We start from the raw sequence: 24,323 nt of genomic DNA on the forward strand, positions 1-24,323 counted from the left end.
CTCTGAATTAAACATAATTTCTACTAACATCAAAGTAATTATAGTGATGTACAGCGGTAATTTTACAACAAAAGGTACGTTTTTATAAAATACTTAGTGAATGCGATTACCCACAGAATTATTTTAGGCTTTAAATTTAATCCTAAGGAGTATCCACATCTAGTTCAATTGGATACGATCCTACAATATACGGCTAATTTAGCGACCAGCAGTCTACTTACTACCTTTGCGAATTTCACTCGTAGAAATCTCGATACAGGTACTATTTATTTACAAGTTCGATAATTTGTTTTTAAAATAATATCTTCCACGAAAATTGGTTATGAGCACAATTGCACGGTGTTGGAAAGTCGAATGGGAACTGACCCATTTCGCTGACGTCATCCGCCAAAATGGTTTTCCAGAAAGTTCACTGTTGGGTTTAAGGAGGCTTCGCGATTAAAGTATGAAACATATCTAGACGAAACTAAACAATAATAATTCTTCTGCAGGGAAGAATAAGCACCACAGATTGTAACCCGGCCACCCGAATTAATGGCTTTAAAAGTCGCTTGATGACTTAGGCCTAACGTGGTGCCTTGGGTACTAGTCTATTTGATTATTGATTATTAGATTCCATGAAAACACATTTAATTATTTTTAATTAGTGAAGGTATGAATATGCGCACTGCCAAATGATTTTGGTATATTCGTTTGGCAATAAGCGATAAAGGAGAGGGTTGACTAACAATGAATAGGATTCTTTATTGATGTACTAACAATTGTAAGTGGTTAATGGGGTGCTAAATAGGGCTATTTTCTATTGGGGTTTATCTGTCTATTGTAAGCTGATCATTTAATATTAATTAATATTGGGTTATTTTTTGTTTTACCTCATTGCTGGGAGTTTAAACGGGGAAGCCAACTTGTAATCCTATATCTACAACATAGAACATATATTTAAATAAACAATAAGACAAAAACATTAACATTGATGATCAACATGTATTTTATTTTTAAATTAACAATAGGGGATTGATTATAAATTTATTCTTAGGTTTAATATCTAATTACTATTAATATTAGGGGTTTTCACCTAGAGTTGGTTATTGGCTTATTTAAGTAAATTCAATTAATTTGTTTTCTCTTCCCTTGAGGGGAGAAGGATTTTTTATTCGATTAATTTCCTTTTATAGGGGGGTGGAAATTATTGAAAGCAATATATATATATATAGTAATAATTAAAAAAAACCTATTATGATAAGAACACCAAAAACATTTTCCTCTGTTATGAGGGGTATTTCTACGCACATTACGCGCACTCTTGTTGTTTCTTTAGTAGAGCTGCGTATGTATTTAGCAATTTATGAGCGATATCACCCAGATTCCAAATGTTAAATTGTTTAAATAGGAAAAAGAGAGAGTATATATAATAAATGAAACACGTGAAATTGGTAACTGTAGCGATCAATGTGGGTAGTCGTCAAGGCGACGATAGAAGACGCTTTAGTTTTATTTCTGGTTGGTCGGTTACCGGATTCGTCATTCACTTTGATAACGCAATTTTCCTTTAATTTTAATTTTTCTAAATGAAAATGGTAATATAATCTCCATAAGGCTTAAATCAATTTTTCCCCTCGACGCAAAGATTATCCATTAGGCCTTACTTGTAACCGTAAGGGACATAATAATGATAAGTATATCAATTAGTAAAAAATAATAGCCGAAGAGATTTAGAATTAAGGTTTAGTTGTCAACACAGAGCTCCCTTGTGTCTCAATATATTCAGGGATAAATGTACTACTACCAAGGATGATAACATACGTTCGTACGAAACCTGGATATCCTTGACAAGCTGGATAAGTCGGTGATTTTCAAATTAGAAGAAAAAGTCAGGGATTTAAGTAATATCGTAAAAAGTCAGGGATAAGTAGGGGATTTTGTTAATCAACAAACTCTGCATCGAAGAGAAAAATTAGGTATCTTCTCTTGGGCGCTCATGTCTGGCACCTTCTCCCGAGAGAGGAGAAAGACGCTCTCAGTATGTTGTTATAAAATATATTTAAGTTTGTGATATTTAGAAAACAAAAACACTTGTTTCATTTTGTACTTTTACCAATGAAATCATGAAAATTACCAGGAATATTACCAAAAAGGTCAGTGATATTGCCAAAAAACTGTCAGGGATAACCTGGGTAAGTCAGGGTTTTGAAATCCGAAAATTTCGTACGAACCCTGCTACACAACTGTTAAAAAAGTACATGCTTAATCAGAGAGAGAGAGAGAGAGAGAGAAGTTGGATTAAATATGCTTTGTTTCATTAGTTATTTATTCTTAATTACATTATCTTAAGCTTGGGAGAGTGGTTGATAACAGATATGACCAATCAAATGTTGGCATTTTCAAGCCCTTTTTGGGAAATTCAAAAGAATCCGTGACTCTTTAACATTCGGCTTCAGGATTAAAATTAAGTATTCCTTAAGTATTAATTTATTTTGTTTTCTTGGAAGAAAAGAACATCGTATGGCCATACTTCGTACACTGAGCAATGGACGACGAATTGGAAATTATTGGCACTGTTGAAAATAAAGTATTGTTAGCCGAGAGTGTTCCTGGTTACTTTGACAAGGCGAATGGGGTCGACGTGGCCCAAAACGACGGGATGTCGTTCGTGTGCAAGTATTGCGGAAGTGCCTACGATAAAGACCAATCACTGCAGGCGCACATCTCATGCCTACATTCGGAGGAAGGAAGACAATCGAAATCCGCCAGCAAAAAGAACGCGTCATTAAATGATAGCAATGAAATTACTAATTTTCGGCCATTTTCGACGCGTTGTAAGCGAAAGAACAACTCTTCCTTTGCGTCGAAATTCAACGTAGTTGATACTTCCAACTTTAATGGAAATATCCGAGATTTCGAAGAAAACGCTCTTTTGGGAGCCATTGCGTCAGCTCGTAATGAAGAACCGCCTGTCAAGCTGAACCGCAAATCTTCGCAAAGTTATCAATGTTTAGTTTGCAAAATGACGTTGGAAGACGAATCCGCGTTAGGTCGACATTGCAAACTTTTCCACGGAGACGACAAACCTTTCAAATGCAATCTATGCAATTACCGCACGCACTTGAAGAAGTATTTAACCAGGCACACCGTCATTCATTCGAAGGAACCCCGGTTCAAATGCAATTTATGCGATTTTCAATTCCCGACCAAGACCAAGTTTGTAGCTCACAGAGATACTCATATGAAAGGATTTCGTTGCGAAAAGTGTCAAATGAATTTCGACTCCCGTTTAGGGCTGATGGTTCACGTCAAGAAGAAACATTCCCGCCCCATTCATCAGTGCCATCTATGCGAGAAAACCTTCCCCGACGAATCGAAAATGTTGTCCCACGTTATCGATTGCACTGGCAGTCCGTATCAGTGCCTAAATTGCTTGACGCGTTTTAATAACAAAAAAGGACTAATCGCTCATGAAAGCGTTTGCAAACTGTCAGGCAAGCCAGTAGAACATTCCACCGTTGGTACTAACTCCGACGAAGGTTTCTATCAGTGCGAACTTTGTTCGTCACGATTTAGCTCCAAAGCAGAGCTCAATGGTCATAACAATACCTGCATTGTGCAATGCGGAATGGACAACACTAGTTTTGAATCTGGACTTCCCTCGATAAGTGACACGTTTAGTCTAGCTGGAGCGACTGAATCTATTGCCGCCGAATTCGACACAGTTTCGTTGCCAGGTGCCATTGAATCGGTTGAATTTCGAAAACTAAATGCATCGGTTGAGTTATCAAATCCAACTGAATGGTCTCAGTTTCCAGACCCGGCTGAAGCGGCTCAGCTACTCGAACCAATTGAAGCGGCTCAGTTACTCGAACCAATTGAAGCGGCTCAGGTACCAGAACCTTTAGAATCCGTTGAGTTGTCAGAACCAATGGAATCGGATGATTTCGAAAGAAAATTACCTATTTTAACACCTTTCGAAACAAACCCCGAGATTCCGGTTTTACGTAACGCCGTAGATACTGGACGATCTAACTGTAGTTTCGAAACAGATTCGACCGCTTTACATCTTAAAAGTGAAATTCTTCAGTTGGACTTCACGGGCACGCAGACTGTTAAAAATAAGTCCACCGATTTTCCGCCCGTTGCCGATTCAAGTTCCTGTCAATCTACAAGTACTGAACCGCCGCCGCTAGAGAAAGTTAAAGACGTTCTGGCAACATCAATGGTGTCTAGAACTATGTCATCAGCATCCGATTCGTTTTTGGTTTTCGATAAGAAGGAGACCACGCCTAACGTTGAATCGAGCTTCCATTCTTCTTCAATATTGAGAGTGTCAGATAAAGTCACTTCACCAACAGAGTCGTCAGCAGGACTACCGTCGAGGAGTACTTCATCAGGGTCTATTGACGTCGTTATGTCTAGTTACTTAAACCAGACCAACGTACATTTGAACTGTAATGAAACAAGCCCGTTACAACCGGATGACCTCGAGCCCATCATGCCCTGCTTGAAAGCGGAAACAGAACTGATTCAAGTTTCTGTGAAAATGGAACCGATGGATTCGGACTCCACTTCGTGTCAGGAAATATCCGTAAAAAAAGAACCTCTAGATTTCGCGGATTACGTTCCGACGGACTCCCAGTCATTGCTCACAGAATTTGTATTTGAAACAGTGCCTAAAGTGGAACCTAATGATGAACTTAACTGTAACGATTTCAGTGCGGTTAACTTTCGCGAAACTACGGTACCAAGAGAGCAGTCGTATATCAGTGGTGATACCCCTTCGAACGAAATTGATATTTCAGGTAAATACGCCACTTCAGTATTTATTGTGGCGCCACCTACGGTGGTTACTGCCTACTATTTATAGTTTCTATGGAGCCATGTAGCGACCAACGTAAGAATGTCATAAATTGCGGTATTTTTGTCTGCTATGCAGATGCTTTTAACGTTTAGCAGACGAAAGCCGCTACGTGGCTCTATCTGAAAAGGATAATTCACGATTAAATATTTTTTGATTTCTACCACAGTTAAACCAATAACAAATGAAGATGTTTCTAGAAGCTCTACGAGACACCTTCGAAGTTCGTGGTCTAGAAGCAGTCTTAGTTCCGGCTCATTTCTTTGCGAGTTGTGTTTCAGTTTGTTCCCTTCGCAATTGTCTTTGGTCAAACACGTCAAAGTCTGCAAAGATTGCATTTGCCCGTTTTGTGGAAAGAAAATGGTCTCTCCGAAATATTGCGAGTTGCACGTTACACATTGTAAGGTAAGGAGCGTCGAGATCTCGCCCCGTCTTTAAAAGCGGTTTTATTCCGAGTACTTTGGTTTCCTCTTTCCATTAAAACTCGCGAATGTTTTGAAGCAATATTAAGTGTAAGTACTCTAGTGGTTATCTGTGACACAACCATGTCACGCGTTTTAAATATCCCTGTTTCGCTGTTAAAAGGCCTGTTGAAAAGCCGGTTATAATCATAATTATAATTACACGCGAAGTGTATTGATTTTACTTCGCGCTGAAATGCGCGTGCTACTATTTTATACAAGCCATGACCAGAATGCCGTCATCATGATTGTTTCCAAGTCAATCCGAAATGATCGCTCCCAAATTTTCCAAAGCTGACCAAAAAAATGTAGTAGCCCCCCCCCCCCTAGAAATATAAGTGTATATCTCCCAGTCCTGCTAACATGTATACATGTATCTTCGCAGGCTCGCACTGATTATTGAAAATGCTTTTCGAAATAAAACAATGGGCGGGACGAAATACATCATATAGCGAGTTTTTAACATTATTACAATGGGGGGAAATTGTTTTTTAACTAGTTCATATTGCAAGGCAGTGTAAATTTAATATTCTACAACATTGGACAAAGTAATACCAGAAGTAAATTAAGGGGGAAGGGTGACACTGTCTATCTCTATAAAGCTTTACGGATGTAACAGCAGTCCGACCAATCTCGAATTACGTTATTTTTTCTGATTGGCTGAAAAGCATATATCATAATGGTGACGTACGATATCGTCAGATACGGGTAGCTCACGTAACGTGAAGTGAAAAAGTAGTTGTTTAATTTTTTTAATTAAAAGTGGCGAATGTTAATAAATCGGTTCAAGTAAATTTTATTACTCGGGAAAAAAAATTAAATATCTCTAGCCTTTAGCTAACTACACAGTGCTCTCGGAAATGTTTTTTTTTTTGAGTAAATTGTTTTAAATAAGTGTGTACTTCCACCATTTTTTGCGCCTTTTTGAGGTTTGTCGCGCTGTAAAGCTAGACCCGTGATGACGTGTAATCATCCGTGGTTTTGGTGAGAAATTCCCACCCTGTTGAATCTGCGGGGAAGGAATTAAAAATCTTTATTAGTGCATTTATAGCTCATAAAAGGGGGGAATTTGCTTTGTTTGCCCCTTACTGCGGGTGCCCATGGTTTGAAAGGAAAACCACAAACTTTGATTGTTCTTCGAAGATAACGCTGTACCCAGGGCCGGATTAAGACTTTATGGGGCCCTAGGCCCAAGTTAATTTTGATACCCCCTTTCAATAGCGAACGAAGCGAACTAGGCGCTTCCTCAATTTATAATTGAGAAATGGAAGGAAAATTCATTTTGATGCCAGATTTAGTATGCCGTCATTGGCTAGACGGCAGTCCGTTAGAGAACGTTTTTGGTTCATAGGGGTGGAAGCATTTACTAAAATTACTCCGGAAAATATTTTGTGAAAAGCAAATGATTAAAGTTTTGTACTTTTATTTTTTTCGAACCCTCTTGGTGCCCCTTTTAGGCTTGGTGCCCTAGGCCCAGGCCTATTCGGCCTATTGGTTAATCCGGCCCTGGCTGTACCATTCTTGAAAATGTTCGCGTAAATTAGCACTCCTTCGCCAATAAAAATCCTAGCGACGCTACTGTTTACCCGCCGGTTTTCTTTTGCAGCACGCGAATGTGTCTCGTCCGTCCAAGTCGTCCAGCCCAAAGACCCCAGTTTTGGAAACACAATCAGTCATTCCCGGAGAAAGCGTGGAACACGGATTTAGCAGCAACCAGACTATCACACCGGTTTTCGATACCAAAGAATGCTTCCAAATCAAGGTCAAAGAAGAACCGATGGATATCGACGATGTCACAAACTTACCCATTTCAGGTACCAGAAAAAACGCGGGTTTGTAGATAATACTTTGTCTTGCGTTAATTTTTAGTGAGATCTAGTTCTATAATGACTAGGCTTAGCTAACTCAGCGAAATGGTTTAGGTGATGAACGAGAATAATTCAACTTCAACCCAGTGTTTATTTAACATTAGGGTTTAATTTTGTCGCAGCTGTAACTCCACGAAATCTAATCGATATATTTTGAGTTGATAGTACAACACAGTGTAAAGAATAATTCGAATGTGATATGGTGATATAATAATAATAATAATAATAATAATAATAATAATAATCTGCTATTTTGAGGATTAAGTTTGTCGTCTTGGGGTTTATAATTATTTGATTGTTAAGTGTCAACATTTAAAATGAAATGAACATAACAGTAACTAGAGGGGTCCAAATTAATTTAATAATAAAACAGAATAACTCATTTACAGGAATTGCTCTCAATTTACGAATTACAGGGAGAGAGATATCTCCCTGGCCAACGCAAATAAAAGATCAGTATTCGCTTGCCGGGGAATCCCTGGCGGCGAAGAAGCTGTTCTTAATCGCTGATGATCTTGCCGGTGCGTGGCGAGAATCGGTAGCAGGGCTCGTTACAATGATTCCACCTTAGTGCTGAATAGTACGATGCGCCGAAGAGGCGAAGTTTGCCGGCTCAGCATTTCGCGACCAAACGGAATCACGGTTCCAAATCTAGGGTGAGGGTTTTTTGCATTGCCAGATAGTTTGGGTAAAACCCAGTGGCATAGACAGCCAAACACTCAACAGCCAAAATAAAGCAGTGGTGCTACACAGGCTATAGCCTACCGTTAATTATACTAAGGGGCCGACAAATCGATAAAGAATGGACTTTTCGATTTAACTCGTAGGGCCCCAAGCAGGGCCATTTACTTTTTGTCGAAAAGAAGGCCGACATTTGATAAACAATAATAGCCTAAACCGCTGGAATATAGGGCAACATACAACGTTCAACTTCTCTCGTGAGAGATATAGTAATAACATTTTTTTCTGTAGACTCGGAAAACACTGGAACGAGTCACGAAGGCAACAGTGCGGAGGCGAAGTTCCTGTGTCCTCATTGCTCGGCACATTTCGAAAACGCGGAGTTAGTAGACGTGCACGTGTTCAAAAATAGAGGCCGGTGCAAGTTGTGCCTAGAGAGCCTGTTTTGCTATAACCAGCTGATTCGGCACATGCGTAATTCGCACAATTGCCAAATCACCGCAGTCAGAAGCTCAACTGAATCGTACGGAATTTGGTTCCGTTGCTTCACTTGCAAAAGTTCGTACAAAAGCTCACTTGCATACATATCTCACCTGAAAATGAATACGGTAAGCTACTTTAAGTCTCCGTACTCGGTTTAAGTTAAATGTAGAGTTGCATAAATCAGTGCCTGCTAGTAAACCAGTGAACAAACTAAATTTCGAAAATGTTAAGCTTTTTACCAAAATATTTAGATAAAAGGATATCCTTATCTATATTTGCCTGTAGTCTGGTCTATTAACCTATTCGTAGCTACAGGGCTCCCAACAATCCTATAATTCTTATATTTTTCTATAAATCTGAAATGGTCCTATAAAATTCTCTAATTCCATTATTCTATATTTCCTATATTTTTAACATATTCGCTTAAAGCCCAGCTAGACAAATATAAAAAACATTAACACTAACAATAAATATGTTTAATTGGTTATTTTTCTCCTAAAAAATATCCTCTCGGAAATTTAAATAATGAAGGAGCGGATTCGAAAAGAATGGGAATTTTCTTGTCCGATCTGTTTTACATTGTTATGACTCCTTTTAAATACACGCCATCAAAGTATAAAACTTGCGTATTTCTATATATTATCCCTACATAACTCCTTAAAATTGGTAATTTAGTCCTATAATTATCCTATAATTTTGAAATTTGTATCCAATAATGTTTATATATTTTTGAGCTCTACTAGGAAAAATCTTATTTCCGTTTCATAAGTACGTAGGTTTCGAAATATATTTTCCTTTATTTAGTGTTAATTCAACTTCAACCAAGTTTTGAGTGGGCATGAGACATTTTAGTGAGCTTTAAATTATAGTCGGTATTATGGGAATAGGTTTTATTAGAAATGTTACTTTTCTGGTACTGTAGATCATTGTGGATAATCCTTTATTTAACTTCTCCAATTACAGACCTGCCGAAGGTCGATTGTGAAAGACTTGGCTTCAGGGGAAAACGGAACGGTAAGTAGTTCGCGAGAAACGGCCTATGTCACCAACACCCAAAGCCTTCCGAAACTCTGTAACTCTTCACCGGACTGTGGAACAACGTCCACGACACTCGGTAACGTGGTTGGAAACCTTAAATCTGTGAATGGAACCAACACCGAAACGTCGAGTGTAGTTTCAGTTTGGCCGGGCACGATAATTGTTGCCGTGAACGCGTCCAAACTATCCACCTCAGGTACGACCACTGAAACAGCTGGTATACCAACCCGAATGAGTGATGACAGTAACCTTTCCACTTCGTTGGACTTCAATTGCCAGGGGCCCTCGAGTGTTTTCGAATATGGTCCAGTGGATCCCAGTCAGTCCTCGTATAGCGCCAGTGACACTTACTTTTCGGAAGCGAGTGAACTCGTTTATCAAATAGAACTCGAGCAAACTTTAGATTGGTCTGAATCCGAGGTGACAAAGCCCGTTGAGTGTATTTTTTGCGCCACCTTTTTCGGAGATTATTCGCTGCTGCAAAAACATCTCCGGATTGTTAATTCGGCTCCCTGCATTTGGTGCGGTTACCAATTTTGTCAGGAAGTTGAATATTTGCACAAATTGTCTTGCAGTGAACGACCGCCTAACGTTGAACTGCCCAGAAAAGAAAATACTACGGTTGCCGTAAGTCTCTTCATTTTATCCACATTCGTTTACAACTCTCCCCCATCGTAACTAAGAGTAACAATTGGAAAGACCGTCTCCCTAAATTACGTCTCGAATACCCAAACACTCCTCATTTGCAATATACCATAAACTTTAAAATGATTAAATTTCTTTGAAAGTTAAGCCAATAGCCATTTCCATAAAATATCGTTGCCTTTTTCTTTACTGTTTTCCCCCACTTCTACAATGCTTCCCTTCTTTGGCGAAAACTGGCTAAACTTTGTGCGTATTCATATGTAAAATATGAAGAAACATATCAATAATGCACAGTATAAACACCCTTTATTAATTAAGTAAGGCTACGTACGTTTCGACTTGATCTCACAAGTCGCCGTCAGGCTTTATTCTGTGCATTTGCTTTCTCTTTCATTATATTTTACTCTCCCACTAAAGAGAGCCAATTAATTCGTCCCTAGGCGTGACCGCACTATCTCAAAAACCACCAAGGCAGTCGTAGCGAATTTATGGAATGGCCTATTGATTTATTCTTCTACATCCAAAACCTAATCGTACGATTATTAATGAAAAAGTATTAATGTACAGGGTTCATACAGACCTTGAAAACCTGGAAATATCAGGGAAGTCGATTGTCAACAGAGAAGTCGGGGAATAATAGGGATTTTCCCTTTTTTATAAAAATCAGGGAAGTCAGGGAATTTTATGAGAGTTCAAATAGTTTTCCCTAATGAATACCAATTTACATTAATAAGATTTCTTGTAAAAATGTATTTACCTTTATATATAAATAATACCTATAATACATCTTTTATATGATAACATGGAATCAATTTACTCTGTAAATCTTAGTTTTAATGGCGGTTATCTTGCACCTGGAAAAATCAGCGAAATATCCGTGGGAAAAGCTGGAAATATCAGGGAAATTGTGTTGCCATTAGATGTATGAACCCTGATGTAAATTTAAATAATTGATAATTTTGGTTCCGATATAAAATAGTTCCCCCGTAATTTGTGAACTTCCCCTTACAATTCGGTAAGGGACACCCGAAGCTTATTCACAATACGTGTATTATATAAACCTTTCCTTATTATTCAATCAATTAATAAGACATCTGATACTGCGTAAATTCTAGTTTTGGAATTATACATTATTTTTGAGGTGGATTTACACACGCTACCATCAGAACTAGTAGGATGTTTGATAAAGTAATGGCAGATACTACAAATAATATGGCTTATGTTCTGACCTTTAGTTTTGAATATAACTGCCTCTGGTATGGTGTAATTGGTCATTTTAAATTTTAAATCATTTATCACTTAGGTCTATGTCAAGGACATAAAACCAAGAATTCCAGCTGAAGTGAACAGCGAATTGAAACATATTGAAGACGCGAAACGACGGGCAGATGGAAAACGGGCGACTGACAAGAAAAAGGAAGAAATTCGAACAACGATGGTAACTTGTTTTTTCAGCTATTCTTTCCAATCATTGCACCTTAGACCAACAAATATGGGACCGTTTTAATCTTGAATATAGGGACACCCTGAAACAGAGATTTGTCCTTCGGGAACAGCACACTAAATGTTAAACCCACGTGGCAGTGGTTGGATATATATCTACTATTGCGTTTCGTGATGAGCTCTGAAGATTTATCACGTAGTTTATTTTGGGTAGTCAAGTTACCGACTGCTCGTTATTATGTGAACCGACGCTTATTGGTTGGTGTAAGCTGACAAGGTAGCGAAACATTAGTGGGTAGATTCATTTTAAAAGTAAATGCCATTGAAAACTCAAGTTTCAGACCCTCTGGAATACTACATATTATTTCCAAGTATATATAATATCTCTTAAAAAATAAGTATTCATCTAAAGGAATACATGTATGTAATTCTTTAGAACCCATATTTATAGTTTTAAAAGTTGATTACATGAAACGTCTTTAGAATAGTCAAAAGAAGCTTGCGAAGGAATATAAATACTTATCTCATAAGAGATTTATATTACAAACCTCAGTGGTGCCTTAAAGGACCACACCTTCATTTGAAAAATTCGACCCAAATTTAGCACGTGGTAGCAGATACGACCAAATCCTATTTTGGAAACCACCGCGTGAAACAGATCAAATTCAAACGCCAGTGTGGCCCTTTAACAAATGTATTCAACATTAATTTGTCACGTAACAAATTACTAAAATTTAGTCCTCATTGTACATGTATACCAGGACCCAACTCAAGATAAGGTTATTGACGAACCACTAAAGTACAAGGACCGGAATACGCTACAGATGGCGCGACAACGTGAAATCCGTGAATCTCAAAATGGTCGTCTAAGAAAACATTGTTTAAAGGAAAAATTGGAACGAATAAAAGAGGAACAAGTAAGACACGTTGACCTTAGCAGTTTTTTGCCCACAATAAAGGGTGCTTCTTAGGCCTAATGACTTAGGCTTTAGTCCGCCAATTAATATGTGGTAATTCTAGAAATGGCTCTCGGTAAAAAATTAACATGTGGAACTAACACGCATGTGTGGCCAATAATTATAAGCATAGTAGAAATAACGTAATAAGTAAAAATAAGAAAATTGCTTAATTCGTCACTCCATACTCTCTATTTGACAAGGTTAGTTTGATGGTAATTAATACAAGCCAAAACTATTAATAGAACGAAAGTGTATAATATTTAGTTTGGTTTTTCGACTCGATAATTCATCATTATTTCCCCAATGAAAGCGTTTCAATTTTCTGTAAGCCTACTCTTTCAGTTAACTCTCAATTCCAAAGACTAATTACAACTCGTAAGGGTTGTCAGTTCTCAACTTATTATGATTTATCTTGTCATTGGACTATTATTTAAGAAATTTGCGAAGGCCATGGAACGTGACCGACTCTCTAGGATGCAGCGGCGTAAAGATCCCGATTACCGTCAACTGGAAGCCATCCGCCGCATGGAATACTACTACAGGAAGAAACTCGAAGCGATGAAAGCGAAGGTGACACTCACGACCGTCTTACCAAAATAGCCAGAAAATGCTTATTCGTTTATTTTGAACTTTGCAGGGTGTCTCGAAAGAGAATGACGTTTGTAAGGAAATAATTAAACAGTACGAAGCAATTACCAAGAAACTCATCACCCAGGAAGAAAATTGGAAACTTAAGGTGTTCTTCAGATATACATATTTTTTTTAATTTACGTGTGTGGGTAATGGGTGTAGAATAATTAAATATCAGTGATGTAATTCCACTAACTTGATAGATTGATCTCCGTTCAGCATTCACACTCGCGCTCATTTGGACGGATAAATCGGCGATACTCTCTTTCCGCGCTCATTTTACACGCGATGTTTCCATAAACCAACCTTTATTTCCTTAAACCAAGCTTTCTTTCGTTAAACCAAGTTGGTTTATTTCCTTAAACCAAACTTCGTTTCCTTAAACCAAACTTCGTTTCCTTAAACCAAACTTCGTTTCCATAAACCAAGCGTTGGTTCCTTAAACCAAGCGTTGGTTCCTTAAACCAAGCTTTGGTTCCTTAAACCAAGCTTTGGTTCCTTAAACCAAGCTTTATTTCTTTAAATCAAACTTAGTTTTATTAATCAATTTGTGTTTCCTTAAAGGAAAAGTCCAGGTTGGGTAAAACTTGGGTCTATTTGATAGATCATGTTTAAATAAACTCAAAAATATCAGGCGTAAAATTGTATATTTTTTAATGACGAGAAATTAATTGTTAAACGAGCGAAATTTACCCGCCAAACGATCTGACATTTTGTTTCGCGGTGACGTTTTAGGACTTAAATCACGCGCGGTTCGCGCTATAACAGCGCTCTGTTCCCTGCGCGCGCTTGCTCCGCGTGCGGTCTGCGGAGGGAAGGCGTAAGAAAATGGCAGCTCGCCTGGCGGTAAATTTCGCTCGTTTAAAAATTAATTTCTCGTCATTAAAAAAATATACAATTTTACGACTGATATTTTTGAGTATATTTAAACATGATCTTTCAAATAGACCCAAGGTTTACCCAACCTGGACTTTTCCTTTAAACAAAAAGTGGTGTTTTATGCAAAATCATTTCGGTCTTATAGAAAATCTCGTTTTATGTAAAAATGGTATTTATTTGAAAGTTTGTTGGTGCTTGGGTATCGATAACATAATTCAACAAGGTTTTAATACGCCGTGCTACACGTATAGGTCAATAAGTAAACTTCCTTCTTGTACTTTGCGTGTTTTTGTCGCTAATCTCGAACTAATGGATCGTTTTCTCTTGTATTTCAGGAAAAGGACCTGAAAAACTATCCAAGTACTACCACCAGTAAGCAATTAATTTATTTAAATTATTAAATGCTTTAAAGTCCATGCTTTAGCGTTTGGGATAACGTTAAAATCCATGCTTTAGCGTTTGGGATAACGTTAAAATCCACGCTTTAGCGTTTGGGATAACGTTAAAATCCACGCTTTAGCGTTTAGGATAACGTTAAAATCCACGCTTTAGCGTTTGGGATAACGTTAAAGTCCACGCTTTAGCGTTTGGGATAACGTTAAAGTCCACGCTTTAGCGTTTGGGATAACGTTAAAGTCCACGCTTTAGCGTTTGGGATAACGTTAAAGTCCACGCTTTAGCGTTTGGGATAACGTTAAAATCCACGTTTTAGCGTTTGGGATAACTTTATGGTCCATGTTTTACCGTTTGGGATAAAGTTATAGTCCATGCTTTAGCGTTTGGGATAACGTTAAAGCCCATGCTTTAGCGTTTGGGATAACATTTTAGAACCTTTTGACAATTTTCTATTTTTTTATAACACCATCCTAATTTTTAACGTAGCTCCAATCACTGGCGAAGATGGATCGAGAGAAGGAATCAAAAATGTAAGCGACCCTTCAAAGACAGTAACGTTGATAAATAGAGCAGATTTTAGTCCCTGGTTCAATGCAAATCTACAAAAAAGGGGCAAAGCCCTCGGTTAATTGGTTCCAGGCCAGGAATTACTCGTTTAGGTGGAAACTATAGCAAGTTTTACTAACCCTTAGTTAACTTTTACATCAAAACTTTATCGAAAATGCACGGATTGACACTAAACTTCTAGCGTCTCGTCTACGTCTTATTCATTAACTAGGTTGAAAATTTCCAAATCTTCTGTATAAAAAATAACTAACTCAGATTTGAGGTAAAAATGTTTTCGATCTGAAGTCTTAAACATTATCATTCAATTAATAAGAACAGTAAAATGCACAATTCTATGACTTTATGACGCTAATATTTGGGGTGAAGTAAATATAGTCAAGGTCTCGATCTCGACCGATAATGTTTTATTTTATCTCACGTTTGCCCTTGTTTCACTTAAAAATGAAATTATGGTGAATTTCATGTTTTTCGTTGTCACTATTCCTTCAATTACTATAAAGGTTCGAATCCGATTTCCAAACTAGATTTGGTTCCGCAGTGTGATCACGTGTCCAAAAAGCGTAGACACGATATACGTTTTTCGTGAAGTCATTTAGGAGGGGTGTTTCTATTTCCGGCGTGGCTCAAGCCCAAATGGTGCTCGTGCAGTATTTTTCACTGCATATTATTTTCGAGAAGGTATTCTTTGCAAACGTCTCCCTCATAATACAAGTCTATAATTATTTTCCATAAGTGTGTTACTTACAAGGAGAGTACCCGAGGTGTTTATTGCCGATTTTGTTCAAAGTCGGGCGTATTGTAGACCTATATGAGATATTAAATTTCCCAAAAGGAGACGTTGCACTACCCATTCGATTTGCCATGGCAACCGAAAATGTTTTTGGCCACTTAAAACAAAAAAATCACCATTTAAAAAAGCATGGGTTACGAAAATTTAAAAAAAAATGAAAATCACGAAATGGGTAATTTGGCCCACATTTAGGTAAATTTCATCGTTTTGTAAATTGGTACATTTTTGGAGTAAAATTTTAGGAATATTTGGGTAAAATAAGGAAAAAATCTTATTTTTGTTTTAAGTCGTCAAAAACATTTTCGGTTGCCATGGCAAATCGAAAGGGTAGTGCAACGTCTCCTTTTGGGAAATTTAATATCTCATATAGGTGTACATTACGCCCGACTTTGAACAAAATCGGCAGTATACACCTCGGGTACTCTCCTTGTTAGTCTAAGTAATTACTGAGAATGTAGAGTAATGTCGAGTTCGCGTTTTACCTAAAATGATAAGCGCCTCTAGCGATACTAATATGCAACTTAAAAGCAATTTATCGCGTGACACGGCACGATACCCTGCACGCGTTTGCAATGATGATGGGCTAAAGAGTCTTATATGGGTTAATGACTTAGACTGAAGTCTACCAACGATGTGTTTTTATTTCAGAAATGACTCTCAATAAAACTTGAACACGCGAAAGTTATAATTACAGATATTCTTACAGTCATAAGTAAAAATGTACCGAAATAAGCGTGAAGTAACGATAAATAAAATTTGAGTTTGAACATAATATTGAAAAGAATAATTTTTATTAGGTCTGAGTGGGGTGGCTGAGTGGTTAGCACTTTCGCCTCGCAGCCAGAGGAGGCGGGTTCAATCCCAAGTTGTGGCATTGGGTGAAAACTCGGCACAACTCCTTCTGAGTTTACAAGTTCTCGCCCCACTGGTTTAAGGGGTTTTCCCTCGAGCTCTTCGGTTTTCCCTTCCATAAAAACTGGGTGAGGTTAACGGTAATAGTTAGTGTAGGGAGCCGTTGGCTTGCCACCACCCTGTAACCCGGCCACCTGAACTAATGGCTTAAAAAGTCACTCCTTGACTTAGGCCTAAGCTGGTGCCTTGGGTATAAGCCCAGCTGATTATTATTATTATTATTAAGGTCCAGCTTAGTCAAAATCCCGATTACCGTAAACTGAAAGCGATCCGCCGCATGGAATACTACTACAGGAAGAAACTCGAAGTGATGAAAGCGAAGGTGACACTCACGACCGTCTTACCAAAATGGTCAGAAAATTATTAATCGTGTATTTTGAACTTTGCAGGGTGTCCCGAAAGAGAATGACGTTTGTAAGGAAATAATTAAACAGTACGAAGCAATTACCAAGAAACTCATCGCCCAGGAAGCAAAACTGAATTTAAAGGTGTTCCGAGGGGTAAGGCACTCTGCGAACTCGGTGTACACTGCCGTACCTTTGACAGTTTTAAATGGAACTCGCGAAATCTTGAAAATATTACCTTTAACAGTGCTAAATGCACGAACTCGGTGTACAGGTTATCTGAGACCGTCTTACCCGTTCTTCAAATTTACACATTTTTTTATTTACGTATGTGGGTAATGGGTGTAGAACTATTAAATATCAGTGATACCATTTCGCTAAGTTGATATCCGTTCACGCTCGCGCACATATGAGAGCGGAAATCAGCGCATCTCTGTTTTCGCTTTCGTTTCAGAGTATATTTAGGTGCTACTCTCATATCCTGCTCATTTGAGTATATTTAGGTGCTACTCTCATATCCTGCTCATTTGAGTATATTTAGGTGCTACTCTCATATCCTGCTCATTTGAGTATATTTAGGTGCTACTCTCATATCCTGCTCATTTGAAAGTATATTTAGGTGCTACTCTCGTATCCTGCTCATTTGAGTTTATTTAGCTGCTACTCTCATATCCTGCTCATTTGAGTATATTTAGGTGCTACTCTCATATCCTGCTCATTTGAAAGTATATTTAGGTGCTACTCTCGTATCCTGCTCATTTGAGTTTATTTAGCTGCTACTCTCATATCCTGCTCATTTGAGGATATTTAGGTGCTACTCTCATATCCTGCTCATTTGAAAGTATATTTAGGTGCTACTCTCATATCCTGCTCATTTGATGGGCTTATTTTTCTGAGATCGAAATCAAACCTTACCGTTTTGCCCTTGTTGAAATACTTTTTAACCACATTTTTGTTAGAATCTACTAAATCTTTATCCTTTAAATTTTTGCTTCGTTTTTTAAGGCTATTTGTACATAATAATTTGTTTATTTGACAAGTTACTTGTTGCATTGATGCAGGAAAATAATTTAACAAGGTTTATATAAGCCGTGCTAGATCTCTACGTTTTTGTGGTTTAATATTTTGGTGTTAATCTCGAACCAACATAACTTTTTATGTTACTTATTTCAGAATAAGTATCTGGAAAGTGATCGAAAGGATACCACGAGTAAGCCATTAATTATTTTCAATTTTTAACTGTCTTTAATTCCATGCAAAAGCATTAGACTTTCGTAAACCGATGCTTATTTAAAATTAAAGGGAATATATTGTTTAAGATAAAGAAAAACAAGTATTTAAATTCTTATAAGGGAAAATCTATAGCTACAACAGATCATATAAAATTATCAATGGGAAAGTCAACGAAAAACGTATTATTCTGTTCCTGAAAGTAATATAGATTTTATTTTTTTGTTATAAAATATTTGTTACGTAACATTTAGTGAGCCCCCTTTCCCCTCTAACATTAAGTAACACATGCCCAAAACCTCTGTCCCCCCCCCCAGCCGCGAAACGTTATTTGTGAATAGCTCCCTATCGCTTTTATCTTAGTTATTTGTAGCGGAGATTGTTCCTAAATTGTTGGGGTCTTTCGTAGGTGCAATTGCTAGCGAAGATGGTGCATCGACAAATACGAAGCAGCCCATCCACGAAGAGCCGATCGCCGAAACCAGTGCTCAAGCGACTTTGCTTTGCGAAGACGATGGCGTCGATGAACAGACAGACAAAAAACATTCGAAGGGACCCAAACGTTTTAAATGCTTCGACTGCTTCAAAGTGTTCAAATTGAGTCATCACCAGCTCTTCCGCAAACACAGATTGGTGAAGCACGACGACAAGAGACCCTTCAGCTGCGATGTCTGCAGTTTGACTTTCAGACGTTTCCGGTTTCTGAAGGAACACTTGACCAAACACGGTGTCGAAGATCCTATCGAGTGTCTGATCTGCAAGAAGACTTTCCAGAGCGACGACGACGTCATGGAGCACTTGAAGACTTCGCACCAGTGGGACATCGGGAAGGCGCAAACAGCGGTATGGGTGGGCAGATTCTCTTTTCAGTACTATAATTGCATTAGAGCGTTCAGTACGAAAAGGGGTCTCACAAATAATTTTTGCACCAGATTATATCGCGCTGAAGCTACCAAAAATGTCTTTAGTAATAGGCGATGTAGGTGCTGATTTCACATCATGCTCATTTGAGTGGTAAAACAGCGCGGTTCTCACATTGTGCTCATTTGAGTGGCACAACAGCGCTGCTTTAACACCGTCCTCATTTAAGTAGCCATGTAAGTGCTGCTCTCATACCGTGCTCATTTGAACCAAAAACCGTCATTGCTTTCGGAAAATGCGAAAATGCCTACGTTTAAGTTCAATTTAATGATTAATTCAGATCGAAATCAAACCTTTTCGTTGTACCTTCGTGGTTCTTTTGTAACCACATTTTTGTAACATTAAACCAAATCTTTCTCTTTTTAATATTTTCTTAATATTTAGATAATGCTCTTTGTGCATAATAATTAGCTAATTTGAGAAATAACTTGTTGCATTGATTTATAAAAATTAATTCTATAAGGTTTATATAAGCCGTGCTACAGCTATAGGTTTGTCTCTGATTTTAGAAAACACTGTGTTCTGTGGCTAGCGTTTTTGGGTGTTAATCTCGAACTAATGTAACTTTTTTTAATATATTTCAGAAACCGAACTCGGAAAATGATCAAACGGATACCACGAGTAAGCCATTAATTTATTAACATTAGATTTTCCGAAACCGTTGCTTATTTTTCACTCGAAGGAATTTAACCTCTTGTAATTTTGCCGCGCCTCAAACGGCTACCATTGATCGCCCCCCCCCCTTCGATTTTGACATTTACGTCGCTTTTTAGTGATTCGTTGCGGAGGTAATCTTTAATTTGCTTGGGGTAAAAACGTACATAAAGTTATACTCCCTTTAAACACCATCTAAATTTTATTTTCAATTTAATAAGAGGTAACATTTAACGTAGGTCCAATTGCTGGCGAAGATGCATCGACAGAAACGAAACAACCCATCCCCGAAGAGCCGATCGCGGAAACCAGCGCACAAAGGACCTTGTGTTCAAAAAACGAGTTTGTCGATGAACAGACAGAGAAGATAAATGGGAAAGCACCTAAACGTTTCAAATGCTACGACTGCTTCAAAGTGTTCAAATTGCGTTATCACGACACCTTCCGCAAACATAGATTGGTGAAGCACGGCGACAAGAGCCCCTTCAGCTGCGATTACTGCAGTTTGACCTTTAGACGTTTCTGGTCTCTGAACGAACACTTGGAAAAACACGACGTCGAAGACCCTATCGAGTGTCTGCTCTGCAAGAAGAAATTCGGGAGTGACGACGACGTCATGGAGCACTTGAAGATTTCGCACCAGTGGGACGTTGGCCATGCGCAAACGCCGGTAAGGGTGGGTAGTCACATCTTTCAATGCTATAAATGCATCAGTGTTCAGTACGGAAATAGGTTTCACCAACCACAAGCATTTATGTATTGGGAGGGGCATTTTAGGCTGGCAACTTTGCAATAGACCTTTGCATGGCTCCCTATAATGCCTAAAAGTGCTTATTTTTGTTCCTATCTAAACTATCCTTACGTCGCGATTCATTCTCAAAAGTAACCCAATTGGCCGTTTCAGTTTACCCTTAGCAACCAAACGCGAGCAGCTTATAAATTGCTGGATTTCCGTCTACTAAGCAGACCCTTTATGTTTTGTAATTGTAAATCCACGAATTTATTAACATTTTGCGTTCGCCGCTGCGTGGCTCTATGTAAATTAAAATGCGTTTTAAAAACAATCCGGGGAAAAGCACCATCGGCTTTAAATGTTTCTGTTCGGTTTAATAAACACACTGTGATTTACCTATGGAGAGAGAGAAGAAGCTACTGGCTCCTTGAGGGATGATAATCAGTGACTCTCTTGTTGCATTCCATGATACGGAAATGCTTCCAAAACATCCGAGTAGAGGTCGGTAGCGGTTAATCATTATCCATGATTAAATTAATTTTTTTGGGAAAAAATGTAAACAAAGAAATTTACCGGTTAATATTTCGGAAAATGATTAAAAAATATGTATTATTCGTAAAATTTGAGCTTTTTATCGAAAAAAACTTCGTTTTTCCGATCAATTTTACAAATTTATCAAAAAAATAATCGGATAATACAGAAATATAAATTACTTGATCAAAACGTTTTACGAATAATTTTGAGAGCTTTATCTTTTGAATAAAAGTTAACCATCCCCGACCTCTACTTCCGAGTGTTGTGTGGTAGGCCGGACTGCTTAGCAGTTGAAGGGCAACAAAGGTGGCGTAGGAAAAGTATTTGGCAGAATCGCCCAAACTTAACTGTGACACTGGCGAAACGTCATACAACGCCCAGGTACAAGCTTCAGTGTCGCGATGCAGTTTCAGCAGGTTTTACGCCACGTTTGTTGCCTTTTGATTAAATATTTTCCGAAGGAACAGTTTTACCTAGCATACGCATGTACCTATTATAAATGTTTATCGTTTTGTTTCCAGACTAAAGACGACGTGACTGAAAATTGTAAAGAAGTAGCGCCCATCTCGATAGAAACCACTTTGTTGGACACGGTCCAAGAAGCCAAAGCTACTGGGGGCTTTTCCCAGGAAAATTTAGAAGGCTCAACCGTAATGGACACACTCACGGAAAGACCCGATGATGATACGGCTTTGGCACTTTTGGACAATCTGTTGAATCTAGCCGTCCAAGAAGTTAATAAAACCACTCTGGCCGAAACGTCGGGCAATATTTCGGCCCTTGTATCAAATTCAGATTCCCAAAAGTAAACTATATCTTCCGATGCAGTTGCTCAGACCAAAACGAATTTGAGAAATACTTCCTAATGAACACTTTTATCAACGATAGAACAAATTTACGGACCGAAACGGTTTGATAGATTTTTGCAGTGAAAACGTTAGGACCAATCAAACGCATATGTACAACTACTTTATCCAAGATTTCGACAACATACGGTTTTATAGTATTTGGCAACATAAATGATGGACTAATCTTGACGTTTCCGGATTTGCGTGATATTTCATTTGGAGATAGACTATTTTCACACTCTATAGAATATAGTAGTCTAGTCTAGACCAAATTGATTAAAAAAACAATTATCCGATCGGTATTTATTAACCGTGAATCATTTTGTACCCTATCAAAATCAGACTATTTACTTTTTAGGCTGTTCAGAGATTTTTAAAGCAGCCTGTTCTTTCTCCGTGTGTCTAAAACTTTATCAAAATAATCAATTCTTCGTTTGTTTTCGGGGTTTCATCGTCACAAAACGCAAATAATTTTTTAGATAGTCTTACGTATGTAGTGTACATGTTGATTTTAAATATACCATTACGAAAATAATGAAACTATTTTTGGTCTACATTTTGGCTCTTTTCTTGGAGGAGTGTTTTAAGACGTATTTTCATTTTGCGAATTGTTGTTTTTCACTTTTGGTGTAATTTCACAATTTTCAGCACCAATACATGTACCATGGATTCATAAACTAGCATCGATAAAGAATGTTTCATCTTAACTGCTTCGCATTCTCTCGTTGTTGTTTTTTATCCTAGGTCACTGATTATAATGTGTGACAATCCATGTACTTTTGTATGCTAAAGGTTTAATGAATGCTCGACTCGAGATCTACCACATCAAAGACTTTATTGTCGCCTTTCTGAATCTTTTTTTAGTCTTTGGTATTATATCAATGGCGATAGCATCTCCACAAAACGACTTAGTTCCTCCGTTCCTCATTACGAGGCGTTATTTGTTGGTTTTACCTTCCTTCCCTCGCCAAGGCATACTTTTATTTCTCCCCTTCCAACTTGTATTTCGCTCGTAAGAAATAGGTCCGATTGACACACTTTTGGTAATTGTCACTTTTGATTTGTCTATAATATTTAGTCTCGCACAGAAGTATATTTCGTGTTGGACTATTTACATGCCCGAAATGTAGTAGTCGTAGTAGTAGTATAGTGTTTTCGTAATTTGCGTAAGCAAATTAAATATTGGGTAACACGTTTTTCTAAGTGCGAAACAAAATTGGGTGTGTATACAGGGTGTTTCAAAAGGTTATGCAAAATGTTTAAGGAGTTGTAGGGTCGCTTAGTCGTTTACTGTAAGGTTGACAAGTAATATATGCACACACACTTGGGATATGATGATTCTCAAAAAAAGAGGCGTGGTTCACAGCCGAGATTTTAAATATACAGGGTGTTTAAAAGGTTATGCAAAAATTTTAAGGAGTTGTAGGGGGTGAGTTGAGACGTATGCCTATTTTTTTTTTAATTTTCCTACGATGAGTTAAAAGAGTGCCAGAGAGCTTCTAAGTGTAGCCTACTAGCCCCTGGAAGTAGGCTGCAACAAGCACAAAACCAAGTCTCAGGGAATTGCGAACATAAGCTTGATTTCCAGTGAGGTTTGAAGAAAATCGGGCATGCGTAGTATAGAAATATAATTAGAAGTTCGTCTGCTCACGCATTTGAGTGACGTTTCAAAACACTCTAATTAAAATGAATGCACCCAGAACAAATTATATGTATCTTGTACACCAATAGACAAAAAGTTGCGAGACATTTTCTTCTAAATAAGACATACAAATTTTATTAGGCGAAAAAAAAATCACGATTGACGATTTTTGTTCACCAAAACCGACTCGATGACGTCACGAATCGCCGCCAAAATGGTCAACAAAGCGGTTCAGCCGAAGCGATCTGAAACGCTGGGACGCGCAACGGTAGCTGTTCACACGACGGGATACAAACGTTGCGGGAACACTCGCAACGTTCCAGAGGGTATGTGTGAACGCGGCTATAAAGGTTTGGTTTCGTGTGATAGGCAAAAAGGACTTTGTAAGCAAATGTAGGTAACCAGCGTAAAAAGGTAAACTTAAACAGTATTTAAAGTCCCTGCCGCTTGGTTTTGTGCTTGTCGCAGCCTACTTCCAGGGGCTAGTAGGCCACACTTTGAAGCTCTCTGGCAGTCTTTTATCTCATCGTAGGAAAATGGTAAAAAAACAGGCATACGTCTCAACTCGCCCCCTACAACTCCTTAAAATTTTTGCAAAACCTTTTGTAACACCCTGTTTAATTAATGTGTAATGTACCCCTATAAAACTGTATTTCGCTCCAAAACGGGGGAGCCATCATTACCGCTCACTCGGTACAGCATTATCGCTCCCAGTTTCCAATGGTCCTGCTACAGGCTTCTGCTAAAATGCTTTGTGCCTTTTGACAATGAAGGTGAGAAGGTTAGGCTTATTTATGGGATAAATATTTAAAAAATAAT

At 38.1% G+C, this 24,323-nt stretch overlaps 1 protein-coding gene across 2 annotated transcripts; it reads left to right on the plus strand.

Moving 5' to 3' along the window:
• The first annotated feature begins 45 nt into the window (after nt 1–45).
• Nucleotides 46–22,223, plus strand: LOC149963237 (uncharacterized). Of its 2 annotated transcripts, XM_090180446.1 has the most exons (20): nt 46–74; nt 128–259; nt 2,490–4,790; nt 5,016–5,251; nt 6,914–7,121; nt 8,148–8,464; nt 9,303–10,004; nt 11,326–11,460; nt 12,227–12,382; nt 12,860–12,994; nt 13,062–13,160; nt 14,269–14,305; nt 14,816–14,859; nt 16,825–16,920; nt 16,988–17,098; nt 18,116–18,152; nt 18,582–19,021; nt 19,678–19,714; nt 19,987–20,417; nt 21,536–22,223. In XM_090180446.1, the coding sequence occupies exons 3-20, from the start codon at nt 2,528–2,530 to the stop codon at nt 21,821–21,823; spliced, it is 5,772 nt and encodes a 1,923-aa protein (XP_090036572.1). In that variant the 5' UTR covers nt 46–74; nt 128–259; nt 2,490–2,527; the 3' UTR covers nt 21,824–22,223. The 2 variants fall into 2 exon arrangements, with proteins under 2 accessions (XP_090036572.1, XP_090036571.1); XM_090180445.1 differs by lacking the exon at nt 128–259 and having other exon boundaries at nt 56–74; nt 2,495–4,790; nt 19,987–20,423.
• The last annotated feature ends 2,100 nt before the right edge of the window (nt 22,224–24,323 follow it).

Source organism: Leiobunum rupestre, chromosome 1 (genome assembly GCF_980474605.1).
Source record: "Leiobunum rupestre chromosome 1, qqLeiRupe1.1.hap1, whole genome shotgun sequence".
Taxonomy (NCBI): domain Eukaryota; kingdom Metazoa; phylum Arthropoda; class Arachnida; order Opiliones; family Sclerosomatidae; genus Leiobunum; species Leiobunum rupestre.

Bases quoted from the DNA above. Each gene is read 5' to 3' on its own strand.
- LOC149963237 (XM_090180445.1), top strand. From the start codon at position 2,528: ATGGACGACGAATTGGAAATTATTGGCACTGTTGAAAATAAAGTATTG. The intron at 12,995-13,061 runs GTGACACTCACG...TGAACTTTGCAG, and splicing joins TCGAAGCGATGAAAGCGAAG to GGTGTCTCGAAAGAGAATGA. The intron at 18,153-18,581 runs GTAAGCCATTAA...GGTCTTTCGTAG, and splicing joins TGATCGAAAGGATACCACGA to GTGCAATTGCTAGCGAAGAT.